Source organism: Ahaetulla prasina, chromosome 2 (genome assembly GCF_028640845.1).
Source record: "Ahaetulla prasina isolate Xishuangbanna chromosome 2, ASM2864084v1, whole genome shotgun sequence".
NCBI lineage: Eukaryota > Metazoa > Chordata > Lepidosauria > Squamata > Colubridae > Ahaetulla > Ahaetulla prasina.
In genome coordinates this window covers 161,893,997-161,916,003 of record NC_080540.1, presented here as the reverse complement: position 1 = coordinate 161,916,003, position 22,007 = coordinate 161,893,997, and the positions used below count along the sequence as shown (strand labels likewise).

Below are 22,007 nucleotides of genomic sequence, written 5' to 3'. Positions count from 1 at the left end.
TAGACAGCCTGGTCCCTACCGCCCACTAGTGGGCGTTCCAGCTTTCATGGTGGGCATTAGGGGTTTTGTCCAATATTGAAGCACTTTCCTTTTTTTTAATTTAATTGACTTTTTTAAAAAATTTCATAGCATTATTTAAAAACATTTTCATTAGGTTTTCATAAAATTCACCCTGACAATTTAATTTTCTGAAAATATACTATTTGTATCGCCTGCGCATAAGTTGAGTTCATGGTATCCTGCTGCGCCGGTTGGAGGGATTGGGAGTGGGAGGCACCGTTTATCGGTGGTTCTCCTCCTATCTCTCCGACCGGTCGCAGACGGTGTTGACAGGGGGGCAGAGGTCGACCCCGCGGCGCCTCACTTGTGGGGTGCCGCAGGGGTCGATTCTTTCGCCCCTTCTGTTCAACATCTATATGAAGCCGCTGGGTGAGATCATCAGTGGCTTCGGTGTGAGGTACCAGCTGTACGCTGATGACACCCAGCTGTACTTTTCCACACCGGGCCACCCCAATGAAGCTATCGAAGTGCTGTCCCGGTGTTTGGAAGCCGTACGGGTCTGGATGGGGAGAAACAGGCTCAAGCTCAATCCCTCCAAGACGGAGTGGCTGTGGATGCCGGCATCCCGGTACAGTCATCTGAGTCCTCGGCTGACTGTCGGGAGCGAGTCATTGGCCCCGATGGAGAGGGTACGCAATTTGGGCGTTCTCCTGGATGAACGGCTGTCTTTTGAAGACCACTTGACGGCCGTCTCCAGGAGAGCTTTCCACCAGGTTCGCCTGGTGCGCCAGTTGCGCCCCTTTCTAGACCGGGATGCCTTGTGCACAGTCACTCACGCACTTGTGACGTCTCGTCTGGACTACTGCAATGCTCTCTACATGGGGCTCCCCTTGAGGGGCATCCGGAGGCTACAGTTAGTCCAGAATGCAGCTGCGCGGGTGATAGAGGGAGCCCCTCGTGGCTCCCGAGTGACACCTATCCTGCGCAGGCTGCACTGGCTACCTGTGGCCTTCCGGGTGCGCTTCAAGGTGTTGGTGAACGTCTTTAAAGCGCTCCATGGCATAGGGCTGGGTTACTTACGGGACTGCCTGCTGCTACCGAATACCTCTCACCGACCCGTGCGCTCTCACAGAGAGGGACTCCTCAGGGTGCCATCGGCGCGACAGTGTCGTCTGGCGACGCCCAGGGGAAGGGCCTTCTCTGTGGGGGCTCCCGCCCTCTGGAACGAACTCCCCCCAGGACTCCGTCAACTTCCGGACCTCCGAACCTTTCGCCGTGAGCTTAAAACTCACTTATTCATCTGCGCTGGACTGGGTTAGTTTTTTAAGTTTATGGGTTTTTAATGGGTTTTACTTCTAAATTTTAATTCTGGCCAATTTAATAAGTTTTTTAATAGTATTTTAATTGTATTTATAGTGTATTATGTATTTTTACTTGGCTGTGAACCGCCCTGAGTCCTTCGGGAGAAGGGCGGTATACAAATTTAAATAATAAATAAATAAATAAATAAATAAATAAATAAATGTTACGTAAGTGAAACTAAATGGCGCTATAGTGTGATCGCAAACATAAGAGCCTCGTCCCAGAATAGCTTGTGCATCTCCCCCCACACCACCCAGCTGTAACAGAAAAGCAGAGCTGGTAGCCGGCACCCCCCCTCCAAACTTACTTTATAAATCACCATTAATGTGGAATCGGTGGGCGGTTAGAAAATTTTACTACTAACAGAGATACACAAGTGGGTGGTAGGTATAAAAAGGTTGACTACCCCTGGTTTAGATAGTTAGGTTAGATAGTGATGGCTAACCTTTTAGCTATCACGTGCCAAAAGCAGGGGGAGCGCAGAGGGAGTCATGTGCGTGGGTGCCCTCACTCATAATGCAATACCTCCCAGCACACCCCGCCCCTCGCGCATGCGCGTGTGAGCAGCCCCCAGCTCCCCCACAGACGTACATGTGACGCCCCCCCCCTGTGCTTCCTCCATGCATGCCCATGTGACCCCCACAGACTGTTTTGGGCCTGGCAAGCCTCTCTGAAGCCACCTGGGACCAAAAGCGGGCCACAGGGGGGCGCACCGCTCTCCCCGTGGCCCGTTTTGGCATGAGGAGGCGCACCGCTCCCCCGCACTCCCACCCCCCTCGCGCATACACATGAGACCCCTGCACATGCACGTGCATCTTCCGCATGCACCCCGCCCCTGCGCCAGAGACCCGAAAATCAGTTGGTTGGCGGGAGGCATGCGCGGTGAAGCCATAGGTTTACCATCACAGGGTTAGACCTTGAAAACCTGAAATACATCAAGTATTGGAAGACCTTCCCATCCTCTATAATCAATGCTTGTACTTGCTGGGACCGGTTCCCACTTCAGGATTAGAAAGTGTGCTGAATCCTAATGGCTGCTATTATAGACCACTTATTCTTTTCCTGGGACTCTCCTAGTACCCTAAAGGTTGGACATGGCCTCTCCACCTTCTCTTGGGCCTCTTCCTCTCAGCCCTCTCTCTTTCCAGGCACAGATGGAGTCCTTGTGTGAACAGTTACGCACCACACAGGACGTTCTGGCTGCCAGCCAGCAGAAAGTGGCTCTTTTAGGGGAAGAGCTAGCCAGTGTGGCGTCCATCCGAGACCGCACCATCTCTGACCTCCACAAGAGCCGCCTTGAGGCAGCTGAGGTCAACATCAAGCTTGCTGACATGACCCTCAAGTGGAAAGAAGGCAAAGGCCAATGGTGGAAGGAGAAAGCCATGCTGTTGCAGAACGTAGAGGTATGTGGGACCTAAAGCAGTTGAGCAAACTTCTGTGATTTTTTTCCCCTTCTTCATCATTTATGTTCCTTCTTCTCATGGGGAGTCTAAAACATGCATGTGGAAGCCTCATCTCATTTGCTTTCTCAGCAATCCAGGGCTGAGATTGGACTGAGAGGGAGCAAATGATCTAGACTTATCTATAATCAAGTGGAATTTCGACATCAGATCCCCTTCACCCTTGGCCAATATTTTCAGCACTGTATAATACTACCTTCCCCAATCCACATAAGCATTGCCTATTTTCTTTGTAGGAGAGAGGGAATAAAGCAAAAGGATCCTGACATCCATTGATGCAATCATTGATCTTTTATTTTGGATTGAAGTTCAGCTCTGGGGAAGTTTTTAAATTAGTTGTGCATGCAGAAAGAACAAAATCCCCAAGCAGTTGAATGCCGAGATTGAACGTTTGGGAGTTTCAAAAGGAAAAGAATGATACGGCTTTGGAACTAAAGTATTCTGTATTTTAAAGGGATAAAAGATAATATTTGTAGCTCAGGATTGAACTGTGGGGTCCTTGGTGGTCTCTGAGCTTGGTTGTTTCTCGCAGGTGTTTCATTACCAAACTAGGTAACATCATTAGCACATCGTTAGTGCTGATGTTGTCACCTAGTTTGGTAACGAAAAGTCTGCAAGAAAACACCCAAGCTCAGAGAGCACCAAGGGCCCCACAGTATTTTAAAGCATTTAGATCAGGGGTGTCCAAACTTGGCAACTTTAAGACTTGTGGGCTTCAACTCTTTCAACGCTTTGCTGGCTGAGGAATTCTGGGAGTTGAAGTTCACAAGTCTTAAAGTTGCCAAGTTTAGACACCCCTGATTTAGATGCTTCCCCAGATTCCCCTTCTGGGGAATGTTTCTAGTAAGGGATAAACTTTTCCTAGTATGCTGCACTACATTATCTTCTATAAGCTAAATAAAGAATAGAATGGAATGGAATAGAATTTTTTATTGGCCAAGTGTGATTGGACACACAAGGAATTTGTCTTGGTGCATACGCTCTCAGTGTACATAAAAGAAAAGATACCTTCATCAAGAATCATAAAGTACAACACTTAATGATAGTCATAGGCTACAAATAAGCAATCAGGAAACAATATCGGTATAAATCGTAAGGATACAAGCAACAAAGTCAATAAGTGGAAGGAGATGGGTGATGGGGACAATGAGAAGATTAATAGTAGTGCAGTTTTAGTAAATAGTTTGACAATGTTGAGGGAATTATTTGTTTAGCAGAGTGATGGCCTTCAGGGAAAAACTTTATTTTATTTTATTTTATTTATTTATTTTATTTTATTTTTTATTGAGAGGGATGTGTTAAAGGGTGCAGGTTTCCATCATTTCAGATTTTATGTGTAGGAATTTGGAACATTTGAATTTGAAGGTGGGCGTTTTGCCTGTAGCGTCCTTCCAACCATTCTGGAAGTGTTCTGAACTTAAAACAATCCTATAGAATTGGCCTCCTGAGCTTAAAGTGGGGCTAATTCGAATTTCAAACACTTCTGGTAAGGTCAAAACAGTTTTGAAACATCCAGTGAAGTCTGAGTAACTGTTCCAAGCTCCAGTTGGGATGATTTGCCTTGAAAGTTTCAGATTTGAAGCGTTTTACTTAACTATTAAAAGGAATCTCATTTTATGTTTGAATTGTGTACATGTATCAATTTTCTTACAGTATGACCACAAAAAAAATGTTCAGCAATCGAGTTTGCTCTGTGGGATCCCTTTTATCAATAGCGTGGATCTTGTGGAGAACTATTCTGTCAGTATTAACTATGTTGAGTCCTCCTTGGGGTCTTCCTTCCTTCCTCCCTTGCTCCTTCCTTCCTCCCTTTCTTCCTTCCTTCCTTCCTCCCTCCCTCCCTCCTCCCTCCCTCCTTCCTCCCTCCCTCGCTCCCTCCTCCCTCCCTTCTTCCTTCATTCCTCCCTCTCTCCCCCTTCCTTCCTTCCTAACTCCCTCCCTCCCTCCCCCCTTCCTTCCTCCCTCCCTCCCTTCCCCCTTCCTTCCTTCCTTCCTCCCTCCCCCTTCCTTCCTTCCTCCCTCCCCCCTCCCTTCCTCCCTCCCTCCCTCCCTCCTTCCTTCCTTTCTTCTTTCCTTCCTTTCTTTCATTTCCCACACTCTGTTAAAACAAGGACAAAATTGCTGGGATAACTAAATCTATGGACAAATCTATAGACGACTCTTTCCTAACCTATCTGCTCTTTAGAGTTGTAGATGTCCCTGAACTAAAACTTTTGCTAGCTCTGTCAACATAGTCATTGCTGAGGAGTTGGTGGGTTTATTTGTTTATTGAATTTCTATTTATACAGTTGCCCATCTGACTTTCACGTGACTCTGGGCAGCATACGCAATTAAAACAAAATTTACAAAGTTTACATAATTTATTAAAACCAATTAAAAACTGTAGTGAGAACCATTATTGTCGTTAAGTAACATCTAGACCTCCTTGGGTTCTCCGGCCCTGCATATTTCATGAAGAACCCAACCTTGCCAAGTACTTTAATAGCTTTCCATAGAGCAGATGGGGGGGGGAGTAATCTCATCCTGCACTGACACTTCCTTTCAAATTTATGTTTCGTTAGGCCGAGAAAGATAAGATCCTGAAGCTGAGTGCTGAGGTTCTCCGCCTTGAAAACAACTTGCAAGAAGAACGGGCACAGCGCCAGGTGTTGCGTATGGAGCTGGTACAGGAGCGGGATGCCAGTCTGGTAAACTATCTCCCCTGGGAAAAGGATCCCATCATTCAAGGAGGGAGGGAAAGCAGAGCCTTTGGGCAATGATTTCAGTCTTCTCACAAGTAGGAGCCGTTTACAGATTAAGATTGCCAAGATTTCCAGGAAGAAGCTTAACTCCCTTGCCTGATGTCTAGACAAGTTGCAAGATACCTTTATCTTGCAAGGATCAACAGCAGAGAAAGTTTTGAAAAGAACTCTTGATACTCTCCCTCCCTTACAGGATGCATGATTCTTTCTGTGACTTTTGGATTTATTGACTAAAGGCGGACAGAGCCTATCCTTCCATTTCATTTCTCTTTTTTTCCCCCAATTTGCCAGTCACTATCCTGTTGTCGAAGGGACAACAATCCTATCTATATATTTATATAGGATATATAAATATCCTATTGAAGGGATACAATGGCTCAGCGGCTAAGACACTGAGCTTGTCGATTGAAAGGTCGGCAGTTAAGCGGTTCGAATCCCTAGTGCGGCCGTGTAACGGGGTGAGCTCACGTTACTTGTCCCAGCTTCTGCCAACCTAGCAGTTTGAAAGCACGTAAAAAATGCAAGTAGAAAAATAGGGATCATTTTTTGGTGGGAAGGTAACAGTGTTCCGTGTGCCTTTGGCATTTAGTCATGCTGGCCACATGACCACAGAGACATCTTCAGACAGCGCTGGCTCTTCTGCTTTGAAACAGAGATGAGCACCGCCCCCTAGAGTCGGCAATGACTAGCACATATGTACAAGGGGAACCTTTACCTTTACCTTATCCTGTTGTCACTGACCATCCTTAGTCCCCATTGAGAGGACTAAGACCTTCAACAGTCCTGCATATCCAATTATTTGGTTAGATGCATCTACAGTATAGGTCTTCCTAACTTGGGTGCCAGGGGTGGGTTCTACTTACCTTTACTACCAGTTTGCAGAGGGACCGTGCACACGCGCCACTGATCCCTTCCTGATGACGTCAGGGTCGGTGGCCAGAGCCTCCCCCCGGTTTTACTACCGGTTCACAAGAACTGGTCCGAACCGGGGGCAACCCAGCACTGTTGGTACTCTCTTGACTGCAACTCCTTTATTTATTTTATTTTATTTATTTATTTGATTTTTATACCGCCCTTCTCCCGAAGGACTCCGGGCGGTGTACAGGCAGAATAAAAACAAACAAGACAATATATAGTATAAAATACAAAATTAAAAAACTTATTATAATTAGCCTAAAAATTTAAAATGTATAGAAAAACTAAAACCCCATTTAAAATTCATAATAGAAAATTATAAAATCCATAAAATTTTAAGCCAGCCCCGCGCGAATGAAAAGATGTGTCTTCAGTTCGCGGCGAAAGGTCCGAAGGTCAGGTATTTGGCGTAAACCCGGGGGAAGTTCGTTCCAGAGTGTGGGAGCCCCCACAGAGAAGGATCTTCCCCTGGGGGCCGCCAGCCGACATTGCTTGGCGGACGGCACCCTGAGAAGTCCCTCTCTGTGAGAGCGTACGGGTCGGTGGGAGGCATGTGGTAACAGCAGGCGGTCCCGTAAGTACCCAGGCCCTAAGCCATGGAGCGCTTTAAAGGTCATAACCAAAACCTTAAAGTGCACCTGGAAGGCCACAGGTAGCCAGTGCAGTCTGCGCAGGAGCGGTGTTACATGGGAGCTACGTGAAGCTCCCTCTATCACCCGCGCAGCTGCATTCTGGACTAACTGAAGCCCTCGAGTGCACCTCAAGGGGAGCCCCATGTAGAGAGCATTACAATAATCCAAGCGAGAGGTAACGAGCGCATGAGTGACTGTGCATAAGGCATCCCGATCAAGGAAGGGGCGTGTTGTGTCTTGCCCGCCCTCAGAGCAGCCGGGGCCTTCTTACCTGCTCCCCAACACTGAGGAATGTATGCCTTCCGGCCCAAGTCCTGGCTCCATGCCCCCACAAACTGCAGAAGAAGGAGCATCTCCCTGCCCCAGCCCTGACTCCATGCCCAGGCAAACGGAGCAGCTAGACCCCTCCCCCTCATCCACAGCAGGTGAGCCTGAGGAGGGTTTACTCCCAAGAACAGCTGATTGGAGTGACCCTCGCATCAGAAGATTGGAGAGGCGGAGGCAACAAAGGGAAGGGAGGGGCAGGCCTTAATGAGTGCTGAGTCATGGAGCCACACCCCATGGCCTATATAAAGGAGCTACTTTCTGGCAGTCTCTGAGTCAGGCAAAAGTCAAACTTATCTTGCTGAAGTCACTTACTGGTCTCCTGCCTGCTCTGAGGACTTTGCTAGGACTTTGGGCAGAGCTGCAGAGGCAAGCCTGATTCGGATTTCCCGGACCCAGCCGTCAGCGGAGGAGTGGGACACGACAGGGCGCAACTGCCGAACCAGGCGAACCTGGTGGAAGGCCCCCCTGGAGACGGCCGTCACATGGTCTTCAAACGACAGCCGCTCATCCAGGAGGACCCCTAAGCTGCGCACCCTCTCCTTTGGGGCCAATAACTCGCCTCCAACAGTCAGCTGCGTCTGCAGCTGACTGAATCGAGATGCCGGCATCCACAGCCACTCCGTCTTGGAGGGATTGAGCTTGAGCCTGTTTCTTCCCATCCAGACCCGTCTTGATCTGTCTTGACCATCCTGGCCAGGAGGTCAAAGAATTGTTGTCTCACTGTATCAGGAAACCACCAAGTTAGGAAAGGCTTAAATGGATCCAGCATGCCAGTCCTCTTATTCTGGATAAACCTTTGCTGGCACAATCTCTAAGACCAAGCTGGACCACATAAGGCCCGTGGACAACACAAGGCTTCATCAAACATCCCTGTGCAGTTTGATGCTGCTTATTAAAAAGTCATTAAATTCACTACCACCCAAAAAGGTGTGTTGCTGAGCACCTCGGGCCTCAGTGCTGCTACCCCTTGTTCGAGCGCTGCCTCCTCTCTACTAGCCACCGATTGGCCCACCAGGTTTTGCTTTGTGGCCCACAATTATTTTTAATTCTTCAGCGTGGCCCTTTCCCCTCTCCGGGTTATGCAGGCCTGCTGTAAGAGGCGAGTGCAATGTGACAATAAATCAAAACAGAATCCTAAAAGTCCTTTAGGAAATGGAGTTGGCCAGTGATGAAGGGGAGGCTCTGCCCCATGAATAAAATAGAGGCCCTAGAAAATAGACAGAGCTTTCCAAAAAGGAAAAGAGCTTTCTTAAAATCCCAGCATTGGGCATGGGCATTAACTACAGATAGTCCTCGGGTTACGACCACAATTGAGCCCAACATTTATGTGGCTAAGTGAAACACTTGTTAAATGGGTTTTGCCCCGTTTTACGACTTCTGTTGCCACAGTTGTTAAGTGAATTTGTTAAATTAGTAACCCCGGTTGTTAAGTGAATCTGGATTCCCCATTGACTTTGCTTGTCAGAAGGTCGCAAAAGCTGATCACATGACCCCGGGGCGCTGCAGCCATCATAAAAATATGAACCAGCATCTGAATTTTTCATCACATGATCACGGGGATGCTGCAATGTGTGTGAAAGATGGTCCTAAGTCACTTGTTTCAGTGCCGTTGCAACTTTGAACGGTCATTAAATGAACTGTCGTAAGTCGAGGACTGCCTGTATTTAGTTCCCTAGTGGGCTTCATAACTCTCTACGTGTTATTCGAAAATTGTGCTTTGGCAAATGTCACCTTTGCCCCCATCAGGTTCAAGTCTCTGAGAGCCGCCGTGAGTTACGGGAACTACGGGCTGCCCTGCAGGTTGGCCAGAAGGAGAAAGAGCAACTGCAGTCCGAAAAACAGGTTGGTGTGGCATCCAAATAGAGGGAAGAAAGGCTGACCATAGCCTGAGTTTAGTATGAGAAGAAGACACGAAGTGGCGAGAGGAGGAACACACTGCAGTTCAGGGCTTAATGCTGACGTGTTGTTGCCCATTGTCTGCCTTCAGGAGTTGCTGGTGTACATACGCCGCCTTGAAGAACGTTTGGAGAAAGTAGCAGATGAGAAATGGAGTGAATCAGTTCTGATTGACGAAGAGGAGAGAGCTCTGGATACTCCTGGTTAGTCCCACCACCATCAGCTGGCAGCCCTGCCAATTACCGTACTTTTCAGAGTATAAGACGTACTTTTTCTCCCCCTAAAAGAGGGTGGAAATGTTGGTGCCAAATACAGCCATTTTTGGCCTCCAGAAACCCCACCCCGCGTGTTCCATTTTCGCCAAAAACAGGGCCGTTTTTCACAAAAACAGGATGCGCAGAGGGTTTGGGAGGCCTGCAGAATGTTCCTGGGGGCTGGGGAGGGCAAAAACTTTTTTTTTCTTGTTTACCTCTTCGAAATCTTGGTGCATCTTATACTCCGGTGCATCTTATAATCCAAAAAATACGGTATGTTTAGTGACCCCGGTCCATGCTATCAGTGACAAAGGCAAAAAAAATATTAAAATGTAGGGATCAACAGACATTGCTGAGTTCTAAAACTAGCCTTGTGAATCTAAATGTTCAGGCACCCTTAAACTTACTCAGAACAGAGTGGCCAGGGGTCTTGATGGAGTTTACCTTGAGACTGAAGTTGGTTCTCCAAAATTTTGTTTAGCTAAATCTTTTCTTCCCATATTTAATCTGAAATGGGCAATATAGGGTTGATGGATTTTAATTCCTATGAGTCTGTGGCCAAGGGCAGGTTCCAAATCCTGTCACTACTGGTTCAGTCATGTGCGGTGCTTCTGTGCATGCGCAGAAGCATCTGGGCAGATGGGCAGAGCTTCCTGCCGCTGCCGCCACCAGTTCGCCCAATCCGATGTGAACTGGTAGCAACCCACCACTGCTGTGGCCAATGGTGAGGAATGACGGGAGCTGCAGTGCAGCAATATCTGAGTACTAAATGTTTACTACCCTGGTGGTTAGGGCCACAGCTGGGAATATCTGTTGTCTCTGTTGGTGCACTTTTCAATTCTTCCATTTTTTTTCTCACTCTGTGGGAACTCTGTAGAGTATTCCATAATGAAGATGTAAAATCAGACTTTAGATTTTGTGAGATATTTCTTCTAGGTGGACGGAACATCCTTTCCTAGGAACTTTCAAAAGGAGAGCTTTTTGCTTCTGTTTCCCAAATCCATGCCAAGCACATTAGGAAATATGCTTGGCATGCCCTCCTTTTTCTTTTTCTTCTTCTTTACTTTTCTTGCCTTCAAGTCAGCATTGATTCCTGAGGACTGCCCAGCCAAGTCCCTGCAGGTTTTTCAGCAAGGTTTTTCAGAAATGGTTTGTCCTTATCTCCTTCCTAGGATTGAGAAGAATGACTGGCCCAAGGACACCCAGCTTCCATGTCTACGGCAGGACTAGAACTCATGATTTCATGGTTTCTAGCCTGATATCCTAACCACTACACCAGACTGCTTCACTATCCTCTTATCTGAAATTAATTCAATTCTGTTGACAAGAAGATTGGAGGGAGAAGGCAACCAAAGCAAAAAATGTCAGATAAATTCCTGGGATCAGGACAAGTCCGGGTGTGAAGAAGTAGAGGAAGGGGAGAGAGGTGATGAAACAAAAAAGGCCAATATGCAGGGCCCAGCAATAACAGTATGAAAGGCCCTTATTTTTCAACTTTTAGAGGGCTCCAGCCTTCTTGTGTCAACGTTCCAAGTAATGCGTTCGCCAAAAGCAAAACTCCTAGGCAGGTAGATTCCTCAAACAACATGTTCATTGGCTACATCATATCGGCACAGCTAGTAAAAACCAACTCTAAAAATTCCCGTGGTTTTTAGCCTAATTAAAAGAACAAATGTTTCCTTCTTCAGATGTCACTGGTCACGTTGTCCAATTAAAGTAGCTGGCAGGCTGCTTGGTCACTTCTCTCATTCAACTGCCACCTGTTGGGATGACCTTGGTTCCCACAAGAAATCTTTTTGTTTTGACTGTTAACCAGTCTATCTACTTCCCCCACTTCCTTCCCCCCTTCAGAGTTCGTGGCAGTTATGAGGCAGCAAAAGATGGCTTCAGCCAGGTTTGCTTCAGAGTTGACATCTTGTTCTTCAGAGCACTTTGCATTTAAGCTCCTTTTTGAAGGCAGGGATTGGATGTATCCCACCCAGCAACCCTAGATTAACCATTAGCAAAATAAGCATGTGCTTGGAGCACCAATGGACAGGAGGGCAGATTTACCTCCTGGACAGACATCCAGTTTCAGGGTCAAGCCCCACGAGGAGGCTAACTAAAGCAAACTGACCAATATTTTTCTCTGCAAGGTCAGTCTCTACTGGAAGCATCATTGCTTTCTGGGAGAGATTTGTTCTTACACACATAGACTTAATGCCATCTCCTTCATTTTCATCTTCCAGGCTCCCTGGACTCCTTGTCTGATTCTGAGGACGAATGCCCTGAGGACATGCGCCTGCCTGCCCAGCTCAGTTCTTACAGCCTGTGTGACACCCGGGCAGTGACCACCACGCCTCCCTGTGCCCATGGGTTATCTCACACAGTGGTGATCAGCCAGCCTGCTCCTATTGCTAGTCAGATCAAACAGCTGCCCGAGGATTCCAGTTCTGACTCGGTGAGGCCCTGAGAAGCAAGGAAGGACCCAGCCCAGCCCATATATAGCTGTCCAAGGCAAAGGGTGAAAGAGTTGCTTTGGGGATCCAGGCGAAGAGATGATCTAGTCCAGGGATAGGGCAGCTGTTTTGAGGTTTTGAAAGCATACTGTGAGTACCTTCATGCCATGGAATCCTCGAAGGAGGCCTGGCACTTTCACAAAATGTTTACTGTTGGAGCATAATCACTAGGAAGACAACGTGTTAAAAATGCTGCCCATCAACCCATTAGCCTTTCCTAAAAGATGTTTCCTATCGCACTGGCTTAGTTTTTCATCTTTTTTTGGGGTTGGGCAGGAAGATAGCAGGACTACAGCTACTCACCATTTTTATTTTCTCAGTGTCTGTCAGATCCAGGGGCATTATGGGTTTTCTCTGTGTGTGTCTGTGTGTCTGTGTGTCTGTGTCTGTGTGTATGTGTGTCTATACACGCATGGATATCTGCACTAAAGGTTGACGTGCTTACTTACTTTCCGTGATACCAGCTTCCAACTTTGTAAATTCAGAGAAACAATAATAATTAATAATATCCGAAAGGGGCAAGAAATGTGATTTAGCACCAAGAGAAGTGCCTTTTGACCTGGGTCTGTACCCATCTTCCGATGCGGTTTAGCCTGATTAGCTACAGCTCTCCAGAATTTTAGGCAAAGGACTCTTTCCTTCATCTGCTTCCCGTAATTCTTTTCGCTGGAGAGATTGAACCTAGATCTTTTCTGTGCAAATTGGGTGTCCTGATTTGTATGTATAAGATTCTGTATGCATGCCTATATTGTAGATAACTTGACCCATAGGAGTTGCAGTGCCCTCCGGCATAGGAAGAACAGGTCAGTTGTCGTGAGCATGAGCCAAAGTCAAACCTACTGAAAACATGCCTCTCTTTCTATTTGTAGGAAGCTGAAGATGAGAAGGCAGTTCTGATGGCAGCTGCTCAGAGTGGTGGTGAAGAAACCAATCTACTCCTTCCAGAACTGGGCAATGGCTTCTGTGAAGTGGCCAGGTGAGGGGAAGTTATTCTACCTGTACTGCATTTTCTCTTCAACCTTGTCCTCTCTCAGATGTATTCAGTCATAGGATTCTACTGGTTCGGACCGGTTCACTTGAACCGGTAGTTCCCACTTCCTGCCGAGAGTGAACCGGTTCTCTGTTTCTGTGAAAGTGGGCCCGCCTGCCTGCCTGCAGGTTATACTGACCTTTATTTCTGCTTCTGAAGACCAGCTGATTGGGGCGGCAGATTGAATCGGCTCACCTCAGCTGTTCTCCTTGCTCCTTTCTTTGTTTGCAACACAAAAATTCAATTTTATGGAAACTGGGCACATTCGCGCAGTGCGCATCTGGTGCACATGCAATCAGTGAACCGGTTGTTCACTGGGAGGATCCCACCCCTGGATGTATTGGACTATACCTGTAATCACTCCTGGCACTGGGCAAGTGCCAGATTTGGGAGTATGCTGAAGAATAAGATGAAAATTCAGAAACTGCAATTATTTCTGTAAGAATCGTGGCTTTCTTCATCAGTGAGGGTGGAAAAGTGTCATCAGCGACATCTGAACGTTTTCTAGACGGTACTTGTTAAAAGCTCAGAACCCAGGAACCTGGCCAAATTAGGGTTCCAGTAATTCGGTAATCTGCAGTCCTCCCTAGCCACTTTGTAAAAATTGCAAAGCCAGACAGGTCGTGGCTTGAAAAGAAGAGATAGAAAGAAAATGCTGATTATGCAAAATAAGAAATGCATGCAAGTGCACCCCCGTTTAATTAAGGGTTTCATCTTCCAGTCACCCTTAGTGCCAGTCTGGATTGTCTAACAGCCAAACTCTCTCTCTATATATAATGACACAGAGAATATACACAGCCTTAGCTGTGGAAACCTGGGATCAAAGTTTCCCAGATTTTTTTTTCCAGAATAAAAGCTGGCTCTGGTATGTAAGCTCCTTTTTTTTCCTCTGCCCATTTTTCTCTCCTGTAAATTCATCATGTCTTAGTATCCTCTTCCTTTCCATCCTTTCTGCACCCCTAAGCCTACCACTTACAGGTGTCTTCTTTCTACCTCCACTGCTTTTCTTCTCTCTCCTTGCTGATTGCCACAGATGTTAGCTATATGCTTAGTGAAGGACTTGTTTAGCTTAAGGGGCCCGGAGGATGAAACCTTTCCCCTGCCTTCATTTGTGATGAATGTATCTTGGTCTACACTGGAGGTCAAGTCTCACTGACCTAAATTCTGTGACTCCAGGCATTTTGGACCTTGACTCTATTCTGGTTTTGCACAGTGATTCCTATGGGAGAACATTCGGCACCATTTCAGAAGATTGGTTTATTAAATTTCAATGTTTGAGCGTACCTTTTAATTTTTCTCTCTTTTTCCCATACTTTTCCTCCATGCTCAGTGGGCTGACAGGGCGGCAGATGTCAGAACCCTCCGGAATGGGCGCATCTCCCTTGGACCTGCCTTCTCCAGGCTTTTGGAAGGAGTGTCCCATCTGCCACGAGCGCTTCCCACCTGAGAGTGACAAGGAAACTGTTGATACGCATGTGGACGGCCACTTCTTTTTCAGCACCCATGACCCTTTTACTTTTGAATAAGCTCCTTGTCTCCATCACCACCATCATGCGCCCCCTTGTTTCCCCCCGGCCCCCTCTGTCGTTTCAGTAGGATTCAGGCTGGTTCCTTCCCTCTCTTCTTGCTTCCATAGAGAGTTTCTTAAGAAGAACGAATTATCCTAGCACAATTCTGTCATTGGGTTGACAGCTGTAAAAAACAACAACAACTGTTGTCTTCCAGGGACCCTTTCCAAGGCAGAACAGTCAGAGCCATCTTGCATCAGGAGTTGTATCCTCAGGGATGGGGACTAGGTGATATTAAACAGTAGCGGGGTGGGCTGTGTATCATCATAGAGCGGTAGTTGTCCAGGCATTTTGTGTGATCTTTTACAGATATCCACAATGACTTTGCCTTCTTGTTTGCCTGCCAAATATACCGGTGCTGCAAAATTCTTGTATCCACAAAACCCATCAAATATATGTAGGTCCTCCCTGCGCATACGCCCAGAAGCTTTATGGTCCCTATGCCGCGCAAGGGAAGTCGGGTGTCCCTATGCCGTGCAACGAAATCAGCTGTTTTGACACTATTCAGTGACCATCAGATCTCCTCACTATGGAAAGTAATGATATTCTGACTTTTGCCCTGAAAGAACTCTGTAGACTTTCTAGAAAGTCAGAAGCAATTGCAAGTGAGATATGATAATATCACTTAGCACGTAGGCTTATTTACACCACTCCCACCCCCATAGTTGTTTACAGCTATATAGCACTCCCTTGGGCTGTTTACAATGTCAGCATATTGCCCCCAACCACCTGGGTCCTCGTTTTACTGACTTTGGAAGGATGGAAGGCTGATTGAGCTCCCTCGGGATTAAACTCCAGGCTGTGGGCAGAGTTTGCCTGCAATACTGCCCTCTCACCATTGGACCACCTGGGTTGCTCATTAACAAGCAAATGGAGGCAGAGGAAGAGGCTTCAGTTTCCTTATGGGTAGCAGCTGTATTGAGATGAATGGGAAAGGAATGCCTTTAAAAGTTGTGTAGGTATTGAGGCTCCAGTCAATCATGCAGCACCACATTTGGTTTCCCTACTGTTGATTCCTGGCCTCCAGATCTAATAAGATTCCTTGTGGCTGATTTCAGCTGGAATCCAGCCATACCTGGGGAGGTACAGACTCTGTAATCCCTGGAATAAACCAAAAAGTCAGTATTTGAAAAGTTCTCAAATGAAGGACGTAAATTCCTTGGTTATAAATAGTTGGATGAATTTATATCTACGACACAAGTGTTTGGGGAAAAGAGTCTGGGGGCAAAAATGTCCATGTTTAGAGGGTACTTCCCTCTCTTCTCAGTGTTCAGGGGGCAATAAAAGTTGACTTTGTATCTAATATACAAATGGATGAAGACTATTGCTTAACACATTGTAAGCCGCCCTGAGTCTTCAGAGAAGGGCGGGATATAAATGCATTAAAAAAAAGTGTTAAATATAGAACAGCTCCACAGGAGATGAAAGCTTGGCCCACCTATTGTTTAACTCCTCAGTATATAAAAAGAAAGAAAACAAATGAAATGCAAATGAACGGACTGTCTATTTATTGGTTTAGCTACTGGTAACTCTTCCAACAAAACCTCAAAGGATTTTATTGCTTATATTTATACATTATATGGCATTGTATGTGGGCTTTTTAAAATAAAAACTAAAGCAACCAGACTCGCAGACATGTAAATTAGAATAAAATAGAGAAGAGATTCCATAAAATCTCTTTCTGCATGTCTCATCACCACGAGGGAACAAAATTACCGTATATACTCGAATATAAGCCGATCCGAGTATAAGCCGAGGTCCCCAATTTTACCCCAAAAACTGGGGTAAACTGGGGACTCGAGTATAAGCCGAGGGTGGGAAATGAGGCACCTACCGGTTGGGGAAACCCTCCCTCCCTCAGCTGAGAAGGCTGGCGGCTCCCCGCCCGCCTCTCACTGCACCGGCAGGGCTTCAGTCCGGTAAAATGTGAAAAAAAAAAAAAAAAAAACTCGAGTATAAGCCGTATATACTCGAGTATAAGCCGAGGGGCTTAAAAAAAAAAAAAACTCGAGTATAAGCCGTATAGACCCGAGTATAAACCGAGGGGACGTTTTTCAGCACAAAAAACGTGCTGAAAAACTCGGCTTATACTCGAGTATATACGGTATACAAATTCACAGGCAAGGCTGTTTTTCTCCCGTAAACATGATCAATAACTTTCCTAAATGAGGCTGTTACCTTTACATAAATAGCAAAAGGCAAGATTATTCAATTATAATTCCCGTTCTCAAATATTCAAACGATATTATTTAAACTGGGGAAGAAGGGACAAGGACATTACAGTAATGTACAGTAACTGCCATTTCTTTTCAAGGAATGGAAAGTGGTGAGGAAGGATATTCATAAGACATATTTTTAAATTAGAAATTAATTGAAGTGGTTTTAATCAAGTTAACTTTCTTTAACTCCCACCAGAACAGCAATCAGTGCATTTTCCTTCCAAAAGGAACCAAAATGAATAAAGAGCAGAAAAAATAGCATTGGCTATTACATGAGAACTTTGCAGCATGTAATTAATTGATCAGATAATTCACTCTAAGAATTAGCAAAAGGAATAGCATAGTGTTATTTGTATTAAGCAAATATATTTTTGAGCTAGCGACAATGCATCTAGAGAAAACATTGAAGCATGCTTATCTCGATGCTTTTGATCATAGCTGTGCGTAAATGTGCTTTGGCTCCATATTTCCATTTTCTCACCACAGAATAAATGAGCCCCATTATGCAAGTCAGCTCATGCTAAAATAAATTATGCTTCCAGAATAAAAGATAGCAAATGTATCTGTTTCAGAAGAAAAACCAAATTAAATTACTATAAGATATAGAGTCCCAGGTTAGCTTAATTACTCAATTTTATATTTAGCACAAATATATATGATATATTATATTAGCACAGATATACACAATAGATTTATATTAGCACAAATTTCATCATAAATAACACAAATCCAACATAGCAAAGAATGTCAATAACAGAAAAAGGCAGAAAATGGAGTTAAACGATGTGAAGAGCAGGGATATTCTACAAATAGCCGTTATGAAGAGTGCCAACACCAACTGCCTGGTGTGCAAGAACCTCATTAATTAGAGAGTTAAAGCAACTTTGCCAGTCCTATTTAGATTCTTTTGCCTTAAAGGGGTTGTTGTTTGCATTATATCTAGAGTTCTGAACTTTTGAGAATGTGTTGTTAATTCCGTGACACACAATTTATAATTCAAGGCTTCTTCCCCCTTCAGATCATGGCCTTTGGTGCAAATCTCAGGTGAAGCTCTGGGGATCATCCATATGCAATGCTAGCTCTGACTGATAGGCGTCTAGAGGCCCACCCATGAGTATCTTTCTTCCAGCAAGGATTCCGTCTCTTGGACAATACCTGCAGCTAATCCCCCATGGAAGCATAATCTGAGGCTTTAGAGATGGCCTGCACCATTTTAAACTGCAAGTGAGGGAACCTATGTTCACATGTTCCAACGTAAACATATCTCCCTCTGTGCAAAATAATAATAGTAGTAGTGGTAGTGGTAATGGCAATTCGCAGTGTGACAGTGGGAAAGGTTCTAGGATAATGCACCTAATACATCGATGTAAAGAGAGTTTGGAGGAGCACTGGAACCTGAGACATGGCATCAGTAATTTGATCTGGTTCTTTGTAGAAGAAGCTGTCAATCATGATAGGGTTGAATGAGTAAATGAGATCCAAGACATACAAGAAGAGATAAGTACAAGGGGGCAAATGTGAAGGTGGTTCTCAACCAGCCACAGTTCCTTAAGTAGACTTGGTTTTTGGTTTTTGGTTTTGTCTTCACCTCTTTTCTTAAGTTGCTCTTTCCCAATGCTGTGCTGAATCTATTGCTTCTTTCTCCACTTGCTGCCTTGTGACTACTGATGCATGTGTCTCCTTTCTGTGAGATTGCGCCTTTGGCTTTAGTTGCCTCTCCTTTGACATCATATAGCCCTTGTATATATTCCCTTTCCCGCACTTGCTGAATTTTGCATCTGCTTCCTTCTAATTGTGAGGTGGGATGGGTGGGTTGCAGTTTCTTCTTGCTTCTGCCTTTTGACCTCTCATTTGAGTCACAAGAGAGGAATGTAAGATCCAGGTCCTGCTGTATCAATATAGAAGGAGAGAGACAATACCTCTCTAGGGACTGTGCCTTTTGAAGATATAATGCTACAAAATGCCTCTTCATGCCTGAACAGCTATCAGAATGGAAGTCAGAATGACCACTAGATGGAAGCAAAGAGTTAGAGGGTTTTTTTGGTATCTTTGCTGCCATCTATCAGACAATTACTTACAGCACAGGTTTGATAGCTATGCATTCACATTTTTTTGGAAATCCTTTTCATTGTTACCTGCATTTGTGGCTTTGTGTTCTCCTCATCTGTTTTTTTTTCCTTTCCCTAAACAGTTGAGGGTGTTTTTCCCCCCCACTAAATATAATAGCCGCTCAAAGCAATAATCACCCTTTCCCCAAGTCTATGTATAGGGTGTATATATATATGTATATATTTATATTTATATTTATATGACATGTTGCAGCTATTCTAATAAAATGCGGTCTTTCTGCAACTCGCTGGTTTTTGTTGTCTGTTGAATTGAGCAAATTATGATTTGGAAAACGTGATATATATTTTTTTCTGTTTGAGGGTCCTGCTGCACATTGCTGATGGTGAGTGGGGCTGAAGGAAGCTGGATTCCCAAAAAAACGGGTGTGTGGGTTGAGTATCAACTTTTTTTTTTCTTTTTGGCATTCCTTTTCTTTCTCATGTAGCCAGACAGGAAACTATGATTGTCAATAGACTTTGGTTCAAGTGAATTATGCTTGGAATTGGAACCTAATGAACAAGCTTGTCCTACTCCTGCTGGCAGAGAGGGCCTACTTCGGATCCAGCTGGTCAAAAGAACTCCGATGATCAGAATCCAGGAGAAGAGCCAAGGGGCCTCAATAGTAAGTGAGGAAAATCCTACTTCTCAGCAAGCCGTTTTCCCTGCAGAAGGAGGCAAAGAATCAGGGAATGTCCTGCAGGGAACCTAGTACATCCAGGATCCTCTTCATCCTCAGCAGCAGCAGATATAAAATTCTTATTAGTAGAACCAATCATTGTATTCTGTTCAGTATTTATTTGCTCTTTCATCTGTGCAGTTCATATCTATGCAGTATCTCTGCTCCCTTGTATTTTGAGAAGCCCATAGCAGTGTCTCTGGCCTAGTCCAGAAAATCTGCTTCAGCCATGCCTGTTAATTCCCACCAGTAAGTCCCAGTTTGCTGTAACTCCTCACCATAGCCAAATCCCAGCTGGGGAAACCAGCAGGCCTGGGAAGGAGGGAACAGCTTTTCCTGTTCCAGCACTGGAGCAGATAACGACAAAATCAATTTTTATCACCCTTGGCTTTTATGGACCCTTTAAAATATAACAGCAAATCATTGAGGAATTCATTATCCCTCCGCCCTTTCTTTCCCAGTGTGTGTCTGTCTCGGGTGTCTGTGTGTGTAATTTTATTTAATTAGAAATGTAAAATACAAAAGACCCACAGGCAGGTGAAGATGGACAGGCAGAGTGGGGCTGAGTGATGGCCCAACGAGGCTGGATTTATGGCTGTACGGATGGAAGCTCTGCCCTTGTATAGCCAATAGTAATGGAGTGTTGCAATCCAAGTCTTAAGCGCAATGGGTGACCTGGGATCTATAGATCATTAATACAACCTGACTCATGGCTGCTGCAATTATCCGGGGTGAATAAGATGGAAACTGAGCTGGGCAGGAGGGGCAGTCAGCTGGCTTCAGAGAGGCCAGGTGCTGTGTTGGGAAATTTCTACAAGGATGATCCGGTGGCTGGAGAATATGGATGATAAGAAATGGGTGCCGAACATAGGACTTGTAAGAGAATTTCCTCAGAATAGATTCAGATTTATTTACAAGCAGAGTCAAAGGCTTGCCAAGGGACGCCTGCTCCTTGATTTAACTTGTTCTCATGCTCTTTGGGTATTTGGGTGGTTCAGGAATGTACCAGCTGCTTTCTAAACTAGGAAATGGGGAGAAGACAGGAATATAACTTTAAAATAATTTATCACTACAATGTGCCTAAAAGTCCCTTAACGCCACTGAAACACGAAACAAGTATAGTGAAGTCTACTAATTTCAATAGCACTTAAGCATACTTGCTTGGAAGTTGGACTCTGGGACCCAGTCAATACAAAATCAATACATTCAAAATTCAGTTCTCCCCATAGGTTAAACATGAAACAAGCGGGCGACCTTAAAGAATGCCTTTACACAGAATGAATTAGACGAGTTTATGAAATAATTCAGTTCTGCAACGAGTCAGGGTATCTTCCTTTTTATTATCTATTCTGAAACAAAGTGAAAGTGGTGGCCAGCATCTTAGAGGTAAATTCTGTACTGCAATAGCTAAAGACGACAGCATTGGAGACTTTTCCCCCCAAGGATAATCTAAAAGTCAAACAATTGTTTATGTTGTAAGCCACCCAGAGTTGGCCGTGGCGAGATGGGCAGCAAATAAATTTAATAAATGAATAAAAATTGTGCAAATCTATTGCATGTCTAAACTAGAAGGGAAAGGGAGAATGTCCCTTTTCTTCCAGCCATTCTTGTCCAGTTTGATCTGAAAGGAAGAGCTTTCAAAAATATTTTAAAGGAAAATAATATTTCAGAGAAATTCTCACATGCAGGGTTCCTGAACTTAACATTGTGACCAAGCAGTATGTATGAATGCCTTTTATCTCATATCCTTTCTTTTATCGTATAATCATCTCTGTCTGGTCACCTTCAGACACAAAATCAATTAAGTTCCAAAGGAATCATGTGGGAATTGTTCCCTTTGAGCCTAAGAATGGCATAAGAATCAGCATTTTTCGTCTCCTTGCAAGAATAAAGTTGGTTCTGAAACACTCGGAGAAATTAAACAAAAGTCTTTTTGACTAGGGAAAACCCCTGAAAATTGAAGGACATACTTTGACATAGATTTAATCTGAAGCAAAAGAGCAGAAATACATACCGTAATATCCAATTTATTAGCTTCTGCACTTTCCAGTGTTCCTGCTCCATTACACCACTACTTAACGGCTCAAAGTGTAAGCCTTTGAGAGTCAGGTTAATGGCCATGCTAGCCGGAAGATTATGGAAGCTGAAACCCAAAGTATCTGAAGGTGAACTTGAGAGAACTGGCCAGGATGCTTTTGCAATCCTATCTATAGCTACTCAGTACGTTCAAAACCCCAAGTAAACTGGAGTGAAACAGTAACCTTAGGTAGACTTCTTTCCTTTGTCCCCCAAATCACATGCTATAAGAAAAATAGTGCTA

The 22,007-nt window shown here is 44.9% G+C and overlaps 1 protein-coding gene across 2 annotated transcripts in view; it reads left to right on the top strand.

The window, feature by feature from the left end:
- Positions 1–19,254, top strand: part of CALCOCO1 (calcium binding and coiled-coil domain 1) — a 44,815-nt gene extending 25,561 nt beyond the window's left edge. For both annotated transcript variants that reach the window (XM_058167614.1, XM_058167615.1), the window contains exons 10-16: positions 2,511–2,765; positions 5,384–5,509; positions 9,184–9,279; positions 9,425–9,536; positions 11,816–12,027; positions 12,955–13,061; positions 14,446–19,254. In XM_058167614.1, coding sequence (XP_058023597.1) covers positions 2,511–2,765; positions 5,384–5,509; positions 9,184–9,279; positions 9,425–9,536; positions 11,816–12,027; positions 12,955–13,061; positions 14,446–14,641 — 1,104 coding nt within the window. In that variant the 3' untranslated portion in view covers positions 14,642–19,254. The remainder of the gene's footprint in view (positions 1–2,510; positions 2,766–5,383; positions 5,510–9,183; positions 9,280–9,424; positions 9,537–11,815; positions 12,028–12,954; positions 13,062–14,445) is intronic.
- Positions 19,255–22,007: the final 2,753 nt, after the last annotated feature.